The sequence below is a fragment of the Rhinoraja longicauda genome, chromosome 29, assembly GCF_053455715.1.
Source record: "Rhinoraja longicauda isolate Sanriku21f chromosome 29, sRhiLon1.1, whole genome shotgun sequence".
Lineage (NCBI taxonomy): Eukaryota > Metazoa > Chordata > Chondrichthyes > Rajiformes > Arhynchobatidae > Rhinoraja > Rhinoraja longicauda.
The window spans coordinates 20603518-20623852 of NC_135981.1; the positions used below are offsets into that span (position 1 = coordinate 20603518).

General features: G+C 40.3%; 1 protein-coding gene and 1 long non-coding RNA gene across 2 annotated transcripts; one reads left to right on the forward strand and one right to left on the reverse strand.

Moving 5' to 3' along the window:
- The first annotated feature begins 1713 nt into the window (after window positions 1-1713).
- Window positions 1714-19971, forward strand: LOC144607772 (uncharacterized). The gene is made up of 3 exons (XR_013549140.1): window positions 1714-1848; window positions 3495-3581; window positions 19244-19971. It is a non-coding gene; the product is annotated as an uncharacterized LOC144607772 (long non-coding RNA).
- On the reverse strand, window positions 3968-12376 carry dlx4b (distal-less homeobox 4b). Its single transcript, XM_078424829.1, has 3 exons — window positions 11283-12376; window positions 10339-10532; window positions 3968-6997 (listed from the first exon to the last, which is right to left on the reverse strand). The coding sequence occupies exons 1-3, from the start codon at window positions 11581-11583 to the stop codon at window positions 6746-6748; spliced, it is 747 nt and encodes a 248-aa protein (XP_078280955.1). The 5' UTR covers window positions 11584-12376; the 3' UTR covers window positions 3968-6745.
- Window positions 19972-20335: the final 364 nt, after the last annotated feature.

The window sequence follows — 20335 nt, forward strand, 5'->3', positions numbered from 1 at the left end:
ACATATTGTAAATACATTGGTCCTAACGCATTGACTACAGAACACATTGTAAATATGCTGGTTTCAATTATACACTCCGACGGGCAAGTCAGCATGCGGTACTTGAGTGTGCGTTGAAGTTTAACGTTATTATACACGGTGTTTAATGGTCGGAACCAATAGAGATGTGTACGAAATGGGGGAAAAAAAAGTTTTGTTTTGAAAACCGAGACCAGATTTGTAAATGCTGGAACGTATTACGCGAGACAGGTAGAGGGAGCAGTGGACTGCGATCGTTTAAGATGGTAGAGATAGCGCAGTTTCTAACAGAGGAAGCTTCGCAATACAAAGAACAGCTCGCAAAGAGTTGCGTTCAAAACATGTTTTAAAAACAGCCCGCCCATTAAAGGAAATAAAGTGAAAGCGTTGTACGAGAGGAGGGGGGGGGGGGTGATAGGTGGACGAGGGGGGGTGGTAGCAAAGGGCAAAAGATGAAGGTGGTGGCGCGTCTGTGTGTTGGGGTGGGGGTTAGTTGGCGGTGAGGTTGGGGGTTATAATTAAAAATTGGTTCAAGCTCCAATTTCATTGTTTATGAGCCTCCATGTCTGCAGATGCTGCGTGTAATATATATATTAAATGATTTTTTCATACCCAAGGACTCTGAAAGGAAACAACCACTGTATCCAATTTATCGCCGGTATGTGAAACACGAAATACATGGCACATCACAGCGCGTTGAAATCATGACATGACATTTAAAATACTGGATATAAACTGGATCCAGCACAATTCACTGTGTAACTCATCGCGGAGTGATGGACATGTGTTGCATTCAGAAACATCCACAAAAATAAGGGTCTTCCCGCAATCCTGCGTCGAAAACAAAACACAAGGAATCCTATACATTATAGTAGCAGGAAACTTTGCAAAAATCGTCCTTTCTGGGTTAAAATCTATGCAACTTCAGCAATTCTTGCCAGATGAAATACAGTAGGATTCCAACTCAGACTTTCGCTTGTTTGAAACCGAAAACAGAAATCCGGCGATGCGGATTATAATTGTATTTGCAACATCTAGAGACCCTGACCGTGAGACATCAAAGCGAACAGCAGAATTTCATTTACATTTTAGGAGCTCAAATCTGACCTCAAAAACATTTTTTTTGGAACAATTACAATGGAAAGTATTTCAAGTATGTCCGAGGCAAGTTTCCTCACCTCACCTTAAAGGGGGCACTTTCCCAACCTCTCTCGTGGTGTACAAAGTAATAAAGGAGAAAAATAAAGCACAACTGAACTCCACTGCTGGCTCTGGACAAGTTGCATCCTTTCCGAGATATACTGGAGAATGTTTCCCAGAGGCTCACAATCATAAAAAAAATAATAATCCGAACTGTAATTATATCAGTACGATTTGTATTCATCAAACAGCCCCAAGTTCGTCAAAGAGAAGAGTAAATAATGAATTCAGTACTCTGGAGTTCCTAAACCTTTCCAGTAATTATGCTGTTTGGAAGACTATACTACGTAGGCTGTCCAGATTGGACTGCTATTATTATAATCTCAAGCTTTAAAATTACCTATAATTTGCAAAGATGAGCAATTTCTCTATTCAACACATTTTATCCCATCTCTCGATGAGTAAACATGGCCAGTAATAAAGGCTAATTGAGCTGAGAATATAAAGAGGACGCTGATAGCTGAATTAATTCACACTTGGAGCTTTAACCAGGGTAGCTGCATCTCCGCTGTTAGCTCCATACACTTTTATTGAATGTATTTCAGGGAGAGGGAGGGGGGGTGGAAGCTGACAAATTGTCATTCTTTCCAGGCTGAAAAATAATTTCTGTGTAAAAACCAGCCATAGCAGGTAAGCCTTTACCCTTCGCTTGTCCTTCTCGTGTGCTCTGAAACAGATATTTTCTCGGCTAGAGTTAAGATATATAATTATCCTATTTATTCAGTAATGAGGGGGGGGGGGGGGGGGTGGGGTGGGGTGAGGGGGGACGCGGGGATGTCCAACAATATTGCTGATCAATATGTTAAGTTTCGGGTTGTGAGTAGGATGTGTGTTCTGCTCACCCCTGCGGTTGTATGTGGTATGCTTTGCATTTCATCCAAGGCGTTCTTGACGTTTTGGCATACTGATTCTGCTTACGATCTTTGTTAATCCCACAACTTTTCCGCATCGATGGTCGATCCGTTAGGGCGCGCCTGGAATAGTTTTGTGAAAACCACGGTCAAGAATACCGACTAAGTGTTCAAATCCCATAACTGTAATCCGCTGGGGCCAACGGGGAAAAACAGTTCTTAGGCTACCTTGATTATATCAGTCAAAATGCAAGTTTTTTAATAAAAGGTCTACACCCAGTTGCGATTTCCTGGTGCAGTTTCTCTGCTACCCCCAAAGGTATACTGACTGCATAAGAATTATTTGTCCCTTCTTATCAGGCGGGTTTGTTGATACGTTATTTGCTGATTATACAAGCGCCTTAAAATTACTTACAGACCTGATGCTAGAAGTGCGGAGACTGAACTGAACTCCATAGGCAGGTCATTTGAAAAATATGCTAACGTTTAAGAGGGGAAATTTAAGGCTGAAGTATTTTGAGATAAGTGTCACAATAGAAGGTGTATCAGGTGGCATATGAAACACAATGGTGTAAAATTATCCTTCTTTAAAAATGGTCCTAAACTAAATAGGGATGGTTAAGTTTGAAAAAAAAACATTCTCTTGGAATCACCGGTCGCTTTCTGCCTCAATGATTATTTTCAGATCCTTTGGTTCCACTCTGAGGTTTACTGGAGGGTGGGAGAGTGAGAGGGAGAAACCGGAGTGTTGGAGCCCACGGGGCAGGAAAGGGGAGTGTTGTATTCATTTATCCAGGAAAATAAGTTATGGAACGCGAGGATTTAACAGTCCAGTGCAACACTCGGCCGTTTTCTATTCAGTTCTCGACAATAGGTTGTCCATGGGTACAGTAGCAGCCTATTACTGGGGATCAGACAAACGTTTTTTTTCCCCCGTTGAAGTACGACAAACAGAAATGTTACTGCCACAGCATAAATACCTTTGTAATGCAGATTTCTCGGTTTGCTTTCTATATCGATCCAAAGCCTGTTTCTTTTCCTTTTATCAGTATTTTTGTTGATTGCAATATACACCTGCAAGTAATTTAGGTAATAACAACTCAAATCTGTGTAACAAAACTGCAGCCGGAGCATCTGCCTGATTTCTCGTTTTTTTTTTCCCCCACTCGGAATTGTTACATATTAAGCAGTGCATTTAGGCGACCGAAAATTGCTGGTAATTATCTTGATGGAAGGCGCTTTATTCAGGGAGCTGTAGTCAAAATTGCTCTAATTACAGCCCCTTTCACACAAGCCTAAAAAAAATCTTAAAATAGCAGGGAAGTGGGCTTTGCACACGGTTTGTAGTGCAGATGTTACGGGGGGAGACTTGACATGGGAGCTTTTATGCATTAAAATCTGTAAATACACTATCTTGTCTTGTAGGCTGACTTTGACAAAAAATTGGGAGAACTAACCACGGATTTCAATACGTGTTGTAGTTTGCGGGCCATGACATGGGAGAGACACGTGGTAAGTAGGACGTTTCTTAATTGGGAATGTAAGACACAGGTGTATCTGTCAGACCTTTGAACAAGGAATATAGATTTATTCGCTTTTAGGTTTTTTTAAAAAAAGGAAAAAGTCGACCATATTCTTCCCTGCCTACAGGCTTTCAGGCCGTTAGTTCCGACTGACAGTCAATGCATATTATTACTTAATCAATCATGTTTGGCACGGTGAGTTTGTGTTTACTTGGCTAACAAGAGGCTTACTGCAGCAGATTCTTAGTCTTAATTAATATTCAGTCAAGGAGCACATATTTTAAACAATTGCATATGTTTAATGGTGGCGAGAGGGGGTGGGGCGTGGGGGTTATAAAATATGCTATATCCTATTTATGAATGGTTTACATGGAACACAATGAAGACACCCATTAGCATTGACCTCCAAAATAGCAAAATAAAATTACACAGAATGCTGACTCGGAAACAAAATAACTTTCAGCATCTAGGTGATGAAGAGATTGAATTGAACTGTGAGAAAAAGATTGAATTCGACTGAAACGCATAAGCAATATTATTGTCAACAGTGAAATTAAATATACAGTTTTGGGCTCGTTATAATGTGATTGTTTGCCGGTGACACCATCGGTTGGTGGCAAAGCAGGTTGTGTAAAGTACATCAGCCGGAAGTTTTAGTAGACAAACAAGCAATGAACATTGGAAAGACAGGTTATTACCTGCAATTATTCAACGTGTGACAAGTACTAACTTCCATTTTTTTCTCAATTGCATTTTAGGGTCTCAAAAAAGATGGCATGCGTCACTCTAAAGCTTATTTTTAAATAGAAAATACGTAAACACACCCCACTTGCCTCCAAAAAACTTCCTTTGGATTTTTATTTAATAAGCGCGCCAACTTCAAGTAATGTCGTCAGATTTTTTTATGTTTCGTTTAAAAAAAAAAATAGATGCAACAATCAAGAAAAAAAAATGCTATCCATCTCTCGGTCTAACTGAACTAACATCCCGATAAATTCATTACAATTCCAGGTTTACTGAAACAAAGGCGCTTGGACCCTTGTTTATCAAACTCCAAACAACAGCAGGATTTTAAAAGTCCAAAGCCTTTTTAATCAGAAAGACAAATAACAACATCTCCAGATATGCACCAATTCTTTTCGGCAAATTAATGTGGTCATGCAAAAATAAAATCACGTTTCCTCCACTTTTTTGTTTTAACGTGACCGCAGAACATTTTATATAATTTTTAAAATCTAGTAAGCTTTACGTCTATGTTTGACCTCCGGGAAACGTAAGTAAGAAATCTTGTTGGGGTGTAAAATGAACGGAATAGTTTGATCAATTACATGCAATCATCCTGCCTTTCCTTTACACTTAAGAATTAAATCCACAGTAAGTCGGCATTGCTTTTTTTTCTTTAAAAAAATGCTAACACGTTCCGGCTTCTATTATCCTGAGAAACGTACTATTAAATCGAGTAGCCATGTTTATCAGAATCGGGGTGTATATAAGATGTTTTGGACGCATATCACTGATTTACTTAGAATAATGACATAATACATATGCACTATTTACAACTAATTAACAATATATACACACATGTACTGTGTTCCATCGTTCGGTTCTCCAAGACATCTTCTTTGCCTTCATATTGCTTGGATGATCTAAACATGTCTGGTTTATTTCCCTACCTAGGCTGTATTTCAAATGTGAGCCACATCCAATTGATTATATAACACATGGCACTTCATTATTAATTGTACAGTTTATTGGGGGTAGTGTGAGATGGTGATCTGGAGGGGAGTAGCTGTTAGTGGTGGTGGGCTGAGGATACCTTCGTTGTCCTAATTGGATTGCTTTGATCCAAAATAGGCCTTCTGCCTTTAGTTATTTTGAACACTTTCAGTCTTGATTAGCAATCAATTAAACTTACACATAGCAGATGAAACTACTGTGCATGGTAATGATGCAACTTGCTTGCCTGTCCGAATGTTAATAGACTAAAATTGGAAAGGGTGTTTTAAAGTTTCTGTAAACCTACGTCCTAAAAAAACCCATGGGTTTAGGGCAAGAGGGAAAAAAATTAATAGGAACCTGAGGGGCAACTTTTTCACACAGAGGGCAGTGGGGATATGGAACGAGCTGCCAGCGGAGGTAGTTGAGGCAGTACTATAATGTTTAAAAGACACTTAAGGTATATGGATAGGAAAGATATTTAGAGACGTGAGACCAGTGTAGATGGGGCATCTTGGCTTGGGCAAGTTGGGCTGAAGGGCCTGTTTCTGTGATGTATTATTAACCGCATCTCCAAAAATAGTTCTAACATAAAGCAAATATAAAAGTGCAGACAATTGATTTTTTTTGTAATGCTGACAACATTGGAAATGCACCATTTCCCTTGGCATCTGAAAATAGACAGCACATTTTTTTTCCAGAATTTTAAGGATTTTTGGATTAAGGATCAAAGACCCAAACTTTAGTCTGTTTTGTTTTTGCTCTTTGTAGATGCTGGGAAAATAACATTGTATTTCCAACAATTATTTCCAACTGTACACATCATGGCAACTGTATTTGTTTTAATTCATCATATTCACTATGCCCTGACCAAAAAAAATCCGTGGCACACAAAAAGAACCACTATAAATTCCAGGCTGATACTTTTCAACTGAAGAGGTGTTTGCAGTTTTGTTTGGAAAACTGCAAGGCTTCAAATTAGAATTATGATAATTAAATAAAACTTGGTTAAAATGTAATTTATCCTCCACAAGCCTGCCTGTAAACACTTTGAAATACAGCCTTTGTATTTTAACCAACTAAGAAGGATCTGCATCCTGAAGTAAGTTTCTTTTAAACAACATTAAAATTGAGCTTAATAGAAGAGCTATAAAATCAGTCCTTTTTTTGCAATTCACAACGTTGATTACAGATGCATCAAACTTCTCCAATAGAATTCCAAACATCATACAAGGTTTGCACTGCACTCATTAGAGAAGCTTGACTCTATGTACCCAGTGCATTTCATGGACAAACCTGTTTGGATATGACTGAACGCACATAGCCATTGGTATCTCAAATCAGTCACTGTTTCTGGTCCATAAGACTACCACAAATCATGTGACTTTTTCCATTAAATGTTAGAAAGTCCATGGGATAGATTGTACTCCTGGTCAATCACATCATCTGGGGTCTCGGCATGGTGTCCTGGTGTGGCGGTGGGTACCATGACCCAAAACTGTTAATGTAGCTGTTTGGTGGCATAGTGGTGCCCTTATTTGCCATGGCAACGTCCCAGACTGGTGGGATATTAGGTGAGCATGGAGACAAAGCAGCAGAGGTGGGCAGGTGGTCACCTTCTTGTACACTGGAGCCGTGTTTCATCAGCTTCTTATACTTGGAGCGTTTGTTCTGAAACCAGATTTTCACCTGAAACAAAATTAAACAAAAAGAGGCATCTTATTTACTTCACTGTTTAAGTCCAAGCCAACACTGAGATCACTTGGTCCAAATTGCTATGTAGAATACATTGTTGTATGGATTAGTCACCAGTCTAAGTTTATAAGTGATCCAACTAAAAACATCTCAAATTGTAATACTTTAATCCATTTGAAATAAATTTGCAATGGAACAAGGCAGCCACAACGTTAATGTATATTCAGGGTGGGTGTGCAATATAGAGAGGATTCAACGTACTATAACCCCTTTCCCACGGTCTTCTCAACCCAGTGGTGCTTGACCATTCAAGCTGATTTACAGAAGGCCCAAAAGCAAATCATTGCAACAATTCAATGTTGAACGTTCAGGGGGAAATGAAACGCATTGTCGAAAGGAACTACATTTTAAAAACAGTTTTGATACGGATATATACAAGGAGCGGACACGTAATAAGGGACTCGGGAGACACGATGAACTACAGATGTTGGAATCTTGAGTAAAATACAAAGCGGTGGGGGAACTTAATGGGCCAGACAACATCCGTGGAGGGAATGGATAGTTTGAGGTTTCGGTTCCGTCTCCAGAAGGGTCTGGACCCAAAACGTTGCCATCTATTCCCTTCACAGATGTTACCTGAGCCGCCGAGTTACTCCAGCACTTTGTGTTTAGCTGTTTGATTCGGGTACAGATTCTCCAATCTACTGGGATCGCAAACTTCTTAGGAAAGCAGTGAGGATTTTGATATAGATTGGCACATGCTCATCTCATCTGTGAAGGGGGAAAGTCATTTACTTTCGCAATCTTAATTATCTTATCCAAACCGTAATTCCGTATTAAAATACACGTGTGTAGAGTTTCGTTTGGAAGTTGACATTTTAATAAGGCTCGGTTTGGCTTCGAATTGATAAGGATTAGCCTGAGATTAAAGCTATTTCTTTAAAGCCTAAGCGGCCGGTGATATTTAAGGTTTGCAGTAAATTGCCAGTTATCCTGCGAACGAAATTGGAAATATTCCCTTAGTGGTTTATAATAGCAACATTTTATTTTATTTTAATGTTGGCAAAATGTTTTGAGGCGAGTTTACACTCACCTCAAGTTTTAGTTTAAAATATAACGCTACAAGGGATTGTCTCACACCCTACCCCCAAATCCACGTAAGTAAGGAAAATAATCAAGATGGATTGTATAATTATATCTCTGGAAGGTAACGGGATACAAAAATAGGAACAGACTAAATAAATGCACTAAGTGTTGAGAAAGTATCACAGATTCGGAAGAAGGTACTCAGTGTTTGGCAGCAGCATCGTTTTTTAGGTTATTGTTGGTGCTGTTGTTGTAAGACCACAGTCGCATTGAACTCGCGTGTTCTTTTTTAAGTGTGTTTCGCGCAATCTGTGAGATCAGAAGTGAACGTTCAAAGCTGCTTCTCTTCGAAATATGCTCCTCATTTTTGCCCTTCACATATGTTTGCATAATGTCTATTTTATATTTGGACCCTATTAATTAACTTCAGCACTTATTTCTGATTGGCAAGCAGTGCGCAGATACTGTATGTTCCGCTAGCAATTGTCCGGCTGCACAATACTCCCAGTATATTTGAGCACAACTAGTAGCTGAGATGTGAAAGATTGCGATGTTTATATTATTTGAAAAGATACACAATAAATTTTCAATAAAGTTGTCTATAGGCGTTGAAATCCGAAATCAGATGGGATATTTAATCTTTAAGACAAATGCATTGTTTCTAATAATTAGGTTCGGCAGCTTCAATTAGAATTAAAAGGCATTAAAAAATTAAATAGGAATGTGTTATACGGCAATTAATTATAGTCATATTTAAATGTATTTTTGTTATTTTTCGAATCCTATGATAAAAAAAGAGCGTCACGCGTTCTCAGTTGCGGTTCCCATGTTCAGGGACAGACGCTCTCTCTGGGTCTTTTCTTCAGTAAAACATATTCAATACGAGTATTGACATTCACACGAAATTGAAATCCCAGCGTAGTCAACTTATTTTGAACACGCGGACGTCAGGAACTCATTTTTCAACTGAAAATACTGGAAATATCAGAAAGAATAGAACGGGGGGAAAAAGAGAAACAAGAATCTCGTGTAGTTTGACCTGCGCAGGAAGGGAGCAAGTTGTACTTTCAGTTTGCTGAGAATACTAAAATACTTGACATGGGCCTTAACACAATGAGAAGTGAAATGATAGATTCATTAAAATCTTCGCGGTTGTCCAGATTATGGTTGGTTGTGGAATCGCATACTGAATGTAACTTAGGCACTTGCACTCGAGTACAACCTACATTGTATCAATGAGCTGGTAGACTAAGCAGTGTTTAAAAGTGCTTCTCCAGTGTGACCCCGCTACCTGTGGCCTCCCCAGTCATTTGCTTCATCCACAGCGCTCTCACAGAAGTTTTGAAAAACTGGAAGGACTACCTTTCATTGTTAGCGGCCTCGTTGATTTTAGTAGAGTTTGCAATGTTGAATTGTGGCCATTAGAAAATGACATGAGTAATCTTGTTATATGGGTGTTGCAAAGGCACTGTGCATGTGTCAAGATCAAATGGGTGCTCCAGGCAGCATGGTTGTCAGACTGCACTAGTCTATTTTTTTAACCAGTTAACTAAGATTTTTTTTTTAAATAAGCAATTATAAATGTATTTGGCCCTTTAATTCCAGTTCTAGTAGCGGATCAAATAAAAAGCCCCCACGATGAAACTACAAGAAGCGGCGCCACGCAAAGTCGGATAATTGGCCTCTGTCATTTCGGTGGGCAGTGGTAGGATGCTACACACACACATTCAACTTGCATGTTTAAAAACACATTGAGGTTTAAATAACCCGAGAGGAGAAAGGAGCAAAGTGCTGGAGGAACTCAGACAGTATCAGTGGAGGGAAACGAACAGACGGCATTTCGGATCGGGACGCTTCTTCACACTGATTATTTCATGACCATCTCCGAGAAGGGAAATTCTGTTCGCATTTTTGATGAATGTACAAATACAAAAGCGGCTTTGAGTTGTGGCGAGACCACACACAAATGCCAAGGGTTGGTTCCACGCTTGTTGCTAGAAGTTCTAAATCCAAGTCATCGCCAATTACGGTAGCTTGGCAAATTCAATGAGTTTACCCCAAGTTTACAACTACACACGGTGTTGGTAGTTTAAAAAATGAGACCTGACCTAGGTAAATATGGATGCGTTGCGTGTGAGTGCGCGCATTTTCTCACAAGAACAAAGAGATTGCATTTTCGATTCTTGGGGAAAAAAAGTGAACCTTCGTATATCCAAGAGGGTGGGGGTTTGTTCTGTTCGGCATCCTACCTGTGTCTGGGTGAGTCCGAGAGACGCGGCGAGTTCTGCTCTCTCTGGTAACGCCAAATACTGGGTCTGCTGGAAGCGGTGGTTCAGAGCCTGCAGCTGTAAGCTCGAATAAATGGTCCTCGGCTTTCGGATCTTTTTCCCCTTTCCATTCAATCGGATTTCTCCATTTTCGATTACCGTCGACTTCTCGTGATCTCGGAGGGAAATGAGAGAGACTAAACCTTGAGGCCATCACATTTAACACAACAACAATCCATCCCATGTTCCCGTCCGGTACGGGTTGAATCAAACTACCCTCAAATTGAGATCCCACGATGGGTGGGGGGAGCTGGGGTGGGGGGGGGGGGGGTGGGGGGGGGGTGATAGGGTTAGCTTAGCAATGTGAATTATTACAGGGAAATCAGTAACGTTTTGATCGATTGAAAATACTGGCCGCCTTGCAAGAGCTCAGGCTTTGACTTCCAAACTACGATATGATACGGCTTACTACACAAATATACATAAAAGGGTCAGATTTCAAAACTCTTCACGCCAGCAGTATTTCGCTGGAGACTGTAGCAGCGATCCACCGCAACCGCTCAGATCGTTTAACCTCCCAATTTCCCCAACAAAGTGGACCTCTCGACAACCAATGACTTGTTTCGCCGGAGCGTCGGCTAATTGTCCGGGCGTTTGGCAGGAGACCGAATGGTGTGTCGCCGAGCTCTTGAATTTTCAGCATTATCGTCCCCTAATTGCACGTGTCTATTTAAAGAACGCGATTAAAGTACATTTTTTTTTATGAACACACAAATAATGTCATAACAGGGGACTCTCAAATCTCGGCATCGCGTCTCTGGTAAAGGGGGGGCTGACTTGATAGCAGAATGACGAAGGAAATCATGATGTAAACCGATGGCTTTTGCCACCGGAAAGGCTGGTTGTCCGAAAGTGCTCTTTCTTACCTGTGTCGTCTAACCTGGTGTGACCCAAAGTGGTGTTGTTCTGGTATGGCATGTACGGGTGGGGTGCGTGATTGCTAACTGGGCTCTGGTATGGGTAACCCAACGATCTGCCGTAGGAAGAAGCGCCCGAGTAGGAACCATCGTGCTGAGAATGCCCGCTCGAGTGCAAGCCGTGCACCGGGTAGTGTCCTTGGGACATGCCAGGAGATGTCTGTTGAGCTGGATGTCCGAACTCCAGAAAGGCCGACTTGGAAGAGTCTGGTGCTAACAGACCGTCAGCCATCGCGGTCATAGTCATCATTAACGAGGAAGTGCACAGGGCTGACTGGGAATGATCAGTCTGCAGGAAACTGACATGAAATTGACGCGCCACATGGAACTGACAAGAGCTTGATCGCCAACCAAATCCAAGCGTCTTCTCCTCAGTTACCCCCCCTTAGTAAGAAGTGATTTCCCCACTTGTCCGCCGAGTATTTTTAAAAAAAAGAGAGGGTTAAGTTGAGAGAATTCCCCGTGAAATTCAGGAAAACTTCTGGATTTGCATGGCAGCTTCATGCATATGGATCTGGTGTGCAAACGTATCCAATAGGCTGCCTCCTGCCTTGCGATTGGGCCAGCGGCGTCTTACATCACTTGCCCGGCGGCGATCCTAATTAACTTTAATTACAATCAGTTAATGAAAGCTGCATTTCCATCAGCGAACAACCCATCCGAAATAATCAGCAGACAATTTCATAAACACGTTATAACATGCTACGAAACTGTTTTATGGCGTGCCCCGAAAACCCCCCAACTTGTAAACAAATAATAAATATAGGATCTGCAGCAATCATTCAAAAGGAGCTTTGCAAACGCAAATGGACGGGCTTATTCTCCCCCCCTCTCTCTCTCTCTCCCTCTCTCTTTTCCTCTCCCTCTCTGAAAAAAGGAAATGGGTAGTGAACGATTAAAAATACTACCGCTGTAAGAACACGGAGTTGCCGCTTTAGCGATCTCTCCTGTTTAAAATACCGCCCGGCTCGTTCTGCAACACTCCGGAGACAAAAGTTCACTGCTCTGTTGATCGTGGAATCTAAAATGGCTACATAGAAATTGCACGCGTTACATCACGTAAGATGCAGAACAAGAAGCTCTGAGTTAGAGCAGTTACATCTGTCACTCCGTGTTGTAAACAATTCCACGCTCTATTGACAAAAAAAACCCAACTCGCAGGCGCGTATTTTTTTAAAGTGTGATTCGGGACATCTACCTTCCACTTTACCCCTTAATTATACCCGGTCTCTTCCGCTATCTGCTAATCAATGCGGCGATTTAAATGAGATTCTCATGTGATACCCACTTCAACTATAAATGTCTTTAGTCCCGCAACAAGCGACGAGTTGTCTGGCGCTGTCACTTCTGTCTTTTGGTGTGGGGAATTACAATTGGCGCTCGGTGTGTACCACCAGGTATTTGTCTCGTATTGATCATGTAACTGAACGCTGGCTGAATCCTGAATGCATCCGTTCGAGGAATTGTTAAAGCCCAGGTCATTTACTAATTTCTGTGTTGTTTTTTTTAACGTGCCGATCGCTTTGCGCAAACCGCGCTGGGCGTGTCACCAAATTACCGGGTGATTCGCGAATCTGTATTAAGAGGAAAGGCTACCGAGCAAAACAAAAAACGCACGATCTGGCTGAAACAGGCTGATAATATTGCCAAGGTGACGGTGGGGGTGGAGATTGTAAACAAATGAAAATGATATTTGCACCAAGGACGAACGAAATGTCAGCGCGTTGTTTGAAAACATAAAATGCATTTTATTTTACACGCGCGCCAGAGAAAGATGATAGATAGGAAATCGGTGTGACAGCAAAGGGTGACGTTGGAAATGAATGAGGGAGCTACCTATGGAGGAGGTTCAAAGGTGTCGGGAAGCATGTGGGGAGACTGAGATTTTCTTTGTTTTGCTTTGCATATTAACCTTGGAGTGGAACACGCGAGAAAGAAATCCGATCCGCGCCTTTCTCTTGACGGTCTGTGAAATGTACAATATGAAACGCTCAAACAATCTTTACAGTTCATTCACAATACAACAAAAAGGCGTCATTGCATTTATTTTATTGCGTTGTATTTAATCGAATCATCGTTGCATTTAAAGTTTTTTTAAAAGTGTTTAAATTGCCAATCTGAGCATGTATGCGACACCCAAAGAATCTCAAATTCTCTAAAAATATAAGTTACACGATGCTAAATCAAAATGAAGCCCAACACTCACGGATACCGGGACTATACTTCATGATTCGCTGGTGTAAAAGCTGACATTTCCAATCTGGATGTTTAACTCTTTTCTTTGTCACAGAATAAAATAATCAAGAGGTGACATAAACTCTCTCTCTCTCTCTCTCTCTCTCTCGCTCTCTCTCTCGTATTTTATCTTCTACCTGCGATTTTATTCATCTCGTGAACAGATTCAAACTGTTTAGAAATTTTTCGTGTGACAAACGTGGTATTTTGCTTAACGTTGGAGACACTTTCTGCAATCCCAAAATACCTTAAAAGCGGAGCAAACGGCAAAGGGCAGGTGGACGAGCTGGAGTTGTAACTTATGTGACCAACGCGCCAAGCGAAACCACCTTTTTTTTGTGTGTTTTCATCCCCTGTGCCGAAGCGTGTTCCCTGATATCTCTGCTTTGTCGAGATTTTCAGCACTTTAAAAAAATTGGTTTTGTAAAATAAAAGAACGCTGCGGGATGTAGTCAGTATTTAACAGTTTTTTTTGCCTTCCAGCGGTCCGTAATTATTCCTGAGATCTGCGCCATGAATAAACCTCTCATTGTGTGGAGCATGTTCCTTTCCATACGTTTGTTTTCTCCTGCTGGGAAGTTGATTTGCAGCCTTCCAAATGTAACAGGACGGTCATTCAAAGCTCAGGCAAAGAAAAGGTTTTCATCCAGAAAAGAGAGCAGTGAGCTATTAAATAGTTAATTATATAACAGGTGCACCTATCTTACGAACGTTGAGGATAATTTTCGCGATTTCCTTTTCATTTTTATAATCTGAAAGTATAAAGCACTCAGCGATTTTGAAATCTGAAATATTGCTCATTTCAAATCTAAAGCCTAATAACTGGGAGGCAGGCTTAAATAAAAGCAAAGGTCTATTAGTATGGAAACTGGCATTTAAAAAAATAGAATAAGCAGGATATAATGCTGGATATTTGCATTGATGGGGTGTGTTAACCAAAATATAGCAATTATTCTGTATTCAGAGGCAATGCCAGCTTCCTGCTTACACAAATTCGCTCTGTTGACCATTTTCTGATGTGCGGTTTAGCGTTCGGATGCCTGCTCCTAATCACAGCTCTTTCTGAAACCTTTCTATGTTCTATACACCATGTGTCTCCTTTGAAAATAGTTTTTTTTGCAAAGGTTTTGTACCAGCCTGGGATAAATGTTAACCAGCACTTTGCAGAAATTACCACCCGGTGTTCCATTTCGCATTCACCTCTGGAGGGGTGTCCATTTAATCTGCGTTCATAGATATTTAATCTAAGGGTGCCTATGTTTAATGTATGTTTAATTGAAAGCGAACGGAGTTATCCAGCCGCTTGGAAGAACTCACATGCTATGCAGAACAACGTGTTAACAAGTCATTATTTTTTCCGGTGTAATCTTATTTTTTTATTCATCTGATACGAAGAGGTGCAATTGATGTAGCACACCCGCGCATATACCTGTTAATGTCTTCAATCTTCCCTAACGGACATAAACTACATTTATCTTATTCGAGGCACGTGGGATTGTGATTCTCCACCCGGTTCACGAACAGATTTCATTTTGTACCGTGTGTCGCCGCTTGCTTTTTCATCTTTCGTAACCATCCATGAAGTTTTGAGTCGTGCATTGATACCGATCACAATGGCTGCATCTCCCCGTGTGCCTGATGTTTGTGGTATGCGACTGAGAATAGCATCACTTTGCCAAATAACTGCTGCTTTGTTATGTAAACAAATCACCAGAAGATTGAGAATGTTAAAAAAAAAAAGGGGCGAGTTGCATTATCCAGGTGTTGTGATTCTAGAAAAGCATTTGACATTGGCACAATTTCAATCAACACTCTTAATTTTCTTTCCATTTTCAGCCAAAACATCATTTTTTTACAAATTAAGTTAAACCATTGAGTATCGACTACAAATCTTCCTGGGCAGTCCATATGTGTCGCGATTGACTTAAATGTCCGTTACATCATTCCTTTCGAACTTTATTCCACAATGAGCTCTTCTTCATGTTGAATAAACTTTAGGTGCCCATTCAGGCAGAACAGTTGTTCTTTACATTGGAAATATATGACCATCTCATGGATTAAACCAATTCACCTGGTATTCTTGTTTACGTGTAAGACTTACACACTGAAAATTGTGCAACCCAATACCCTAAACGTAGCGGTCAATAAAAGGAATAAATAGTTTTCTTCGGTGTTTGCATTAAATATTATTTACCCGATCACTATCACTGAGAGGCAACAGATGATATATCTGACACAACATTAGGGATACAAGTTGCAAAATACAAGCTTGATGTATTAATATAGTTCAACATGAAATATTCAGAAAAGATACCTATTTGGCTAACTCGTCTTTCATTTCAGTTTCATAGTTTTAAGGGTGATTATTTTAGTGAATATTTTCTTCGCGATTATTGTGCAACACGAAGACGTCTGACCTTGTAATGTTAATTAATCGACACATCTGCAATTTTCCAGTCAGTACAAACGCACATTTCTTTATAAAACAGCGAACAATCCTGCAGGGAAGATACAATATAGAATGAATTAACGACTAGCACCGTAGTAAGATGAACAAAGTGAGTTGTGTTATTAAGAATAAGGCGATTAATTCAGAAATTGTGAATACATTGGAAGATAACGTTTGAGGTGAGATAGCTTGGCTGATAAAATCAGGGAACCCATACAATAGCGATCATAAAGAACGCTTCAAATGAAGAATCCAATGGGTCAAACTAACTTTCAAATATTTTTTTTCCAAAGTTAACGTTCACCAGTTATTTTAATAAGAAATTCGTCAAAATTAATTGTTCTAAATCCGTTAACAAGTGTACAATCTTGATTGCATATTCTAACCTGCAGATGTATTTAAATACATTACATATACCCTTCCCAAATTTTTTTTTTTATAGCTACAACATGTAACTCTGATTATTTTGGGGTGAAATTTCACTTGTCAATCCACGTCAATCCAGTTTTACAAATTCTTCAAGTTGTACCGATTTAATTTTAATACACCCTGAAATTATGACCCTACTCGAACATGCACTTCAATTAGGTAACAACTTAAAATAACTTCATTAAAACGCGAAACATGAAAAATACACTGGGATTTCGCTAAGAATGTCCCCTCCCCCGCACAATGGTGCACATATTACATTTTAGCAATTTGACATTGAAATCTAAATGCAAGGGATGATGGCATTGCTTCGTTATTGGAGGTAAGGATCAGATTTTTTGTTTGGAGATATTTTATTTTTTTGGACCATTTTAGATTCGCAAAAACATACGTTTAACACGCTGGATTATCAAATCGTGCAGTCCAAGACGTAAATCATTCGGTGACAATTCAAAGCGGTTGTCATAACACGGAGAAGAACCGAGAAAAGGAAAGGTACCCTCTTTTAAAAGCTATAATTATGGATATAGGAAGAACAAAGGCGAGCCCTGGAGCAATGCATCGGAGGCTGAGGCTTCAATGTGGAGTAATAGACGGAGAGGAGCTCTAATAACTAGACATGGCAACGTCAGAGCAGACATCCAGGCGTCTCAACACCCGCACTGCACGATTTAGAAACGAATTAATACGTTTTAAAAACAAGACGAACTACCATGGCGTAAGATAGGCATAAATAACAAGTGCCCTATTTAGATCCACCGGAGAAACTGGTCTATTTGATTGGGTAGAGAGGTTTCCCTTAATTCACAAAGCCAAAATAGTGCTCTTTAATCAAGATAAATATGGTTTATATTGCCAGAGTCAAGTTAAAGTGGGTAACCTTGGCTTAAGGAAAATTACTGAGTTTAGCTATGATGGCACGATGAAACGCAAAGCAGCCGCTTTGTTCCAACTATAATCCATTCTTCTCATTTGGGCTTTGCTTATTCCACTCATTAGGTTGTGTGGGCTAATCGAGACGATTGGATCAGTAATCAAAAAACACTGATTTTTCACTTGAGGATGTACATCTACCTAGACAAATGTGCACTCTCCCTGCGAGCGTGGTCTCAAATCTGATAATGCTTATGATTGTTCTACGCCCTTTGCACATTCATAGCCTAGTTTACTCTGAATAACTGAGAATTGATTGCATATTCATTGTTATCGTTGCGTCCAATGTGCCTGTAAAATCTGTATTGTTCCGGTTACTACCTGGTGTTTTTCTGACAACTAAATACACTTGACTCTTGATTTTCATTTCTAGAGATTTGCTCTGTTAAAAGCAGAGCCAGTTTAATTAAACATTCGTTTAAACGCGTGCTTAGTCATAATGTAACCTTCTTCATCATTGGTATTCAAATAGTTCGTGTGTTGATAAACGTTTATTAATATGCTACATTTAAAGTCAGATTGAAACCGCAATCATTTTTTGGGTTGTTGCAACTTTTCAAACAGATAACTTTTGCATCAACAAAAATGATCAGTTGGCAATTGACTAAACATTTTTTTTTTTTTACAAAGATGGCTCAATGGTATCCACATGATTTTATCTGCATCATAGCATTTCAACTGCGAACCACCAAGCAGTTGGATTGAGCTGGAAAGGTCGCAGCTTTAGTTTGGCACAAAACTGCGACGGGAAACATTGGAGAAATTCCCCTCAATACAGCGGGAAATTGAAATTATAATGTAATAAATTAAATCCAATTATTCGATTCTTTAAAAAAAAAACATCGTTGTAAATTGGAATAAATTCAAATCGCTCTCTTGATTTTTAAACTTGTCAACCTTCAACTGGAATAATTCTCCGGCACTGAATTTTTAACAAACATTCTTTTTTAATACACGACTACTTACTACTTATTTCTCCCAATGTGACCGTTCCACGATAAACAATGACCGTTATACCAACTATATTGTGATGTGTTTATGGGGGTGGAGAGGATGGTAGGCATTCACATTATTCGCCATTAATGCTATGGCTCCGATACTTCAGATTCTGCCAGTGTTACTCGGCAGTAATCATCATTTTCTGATGGCACAGAAATGACTATAATCGCGAGCTGATTGGGCTGAACTATTTATCAGCAATAAGCAACGTGCAGCTGTGGTTCGCGGCGATTAAAACATTTGAAAGGCTCTTCATACTCAATGGGCATTCTCGTTCCCCCATCCAGAGAGGCAGCTTTGGTTCACAATGCATTCAAACGTTTCAAAGTCCACAGATAGAGTTTCGTTGCACCTTCACATAGTTCCTATATTCAGGGAAACTTGAACAGTAGATAAACTGTTTACCATATTGCTCCGTGTTGCTGTGACACATCGAATTTTAAAATCTTAATTTGTATTTTTAATAACACCAAACACGAGCCATATACCAGAGACCACAAGCTTAGCAGATCATATTATTATTTGATGTTTAATTTTCTACTTCAAATAATGGAGCGTTCACAATGGTTTTGTTAACCTTAACGTATTATTAACATTAATGTATTGTTCACCTCCTAATCAGCACTTTTGATCTGTAGTTTACAAATAACAGCCCATAAGCAAACATATAATCAAAATTGAGTTTGAATCCGTGCAAAATAATCTAAATGCGACACAGCGTCCTCTTGTAAACGAGCGCGCAATGGAGCTATTTGCAATTTTCTTTTGCTGGTAGGTTCGGAAAGTCAGTGTTATTTCTATTACATTTGTGGTACTGGATAGTGGCCAACTATCACATAACCGCTGGATGTGTTTAATCTTGCAGGTTTTGGAAAGCATTTGTGGAGAAGGACGAGTGGAAGGGGGACTAATCCTGCGGTTCCCGGGCCCGTGCGCTGCCACTTTAGGACCACTTTGGCCCCGCCATCGATCTCCTCCTGATGGGTCCACATTGGTGTCGTGGCCTGGGCTGCTGCAAAGTGAACGACTGAAGGGAGCTGAAGCAGAGCCATTCGGCCGAGATAACGGGGACTCCCTGAGAAACACATTCCCTTCTGTTTTCAATGAACCTTGGCTTCCCAGCCTAAAATTAAATTTATCTTTGCTATCTTTGGAGGCTAGTTCAACTTTACCAGGCTGTGATGTGACTTCTTTCACGAATATTTTTTTTATGCCGAGTGCAGTTTATTTATAAATATATTCGGTGACGGAGTTTCTGATGACCTAAAGGGAGAGTGTGCCACAAAGGGGCAAGTCAGTTAATTGGAGAAACAAGGAACTGCAGATGCTGGTTTACAAAATGAGACACAAAGTGCTGGAGTAAACTCAGCGGGTCAGGCGGCATCTCTGGTGAACACAGTTAGGTGCGGTTTCAGATCGGGACCTTTGTTCAGACTGATTAGGACAAAGCCTGGCAGGTAACAGAGTTACCTGGCAGGTAACAGAGTTGATACAGGTGAGGTAAGGGGGCTTGATAGGTGGATGGTTGGGCAAAGGCCAGAGGTGAAAAGACAGAAGGCGTGAGACAAAAGGATTGAAGGCTTGAGAATTGTGAAGCTTGAGAAAGGAATGTAGGTGGAAGGGGAGGGGGAGGGTGAAAACAGGTGCAAGTCCAGGTGAGGCCCGTGGGGGAGGGGGGGAGGAGGAGGCGGGGGGAGGAGGAGGGGGCGAGGAGGAGGGGGAGGGGTTAGGGGTTGGGGGAAAAGGGAGAAGGGGAGGGTTTCGTAGTGACCTAAAATTGGACACTTCAATGTTCATGCCGTTGAGCAGTTAATTGCTCACTTTCTCAGACCTTCTACAATCTTTTTGACAGGACAATGATTGTCGAATAAAATTTTAAAAGGAAATTATATCCAAAGTTTTTTTTTTGATATTCGTTTATGGATAACATTAATTTAACTTTTTTAAACTAAGTTCA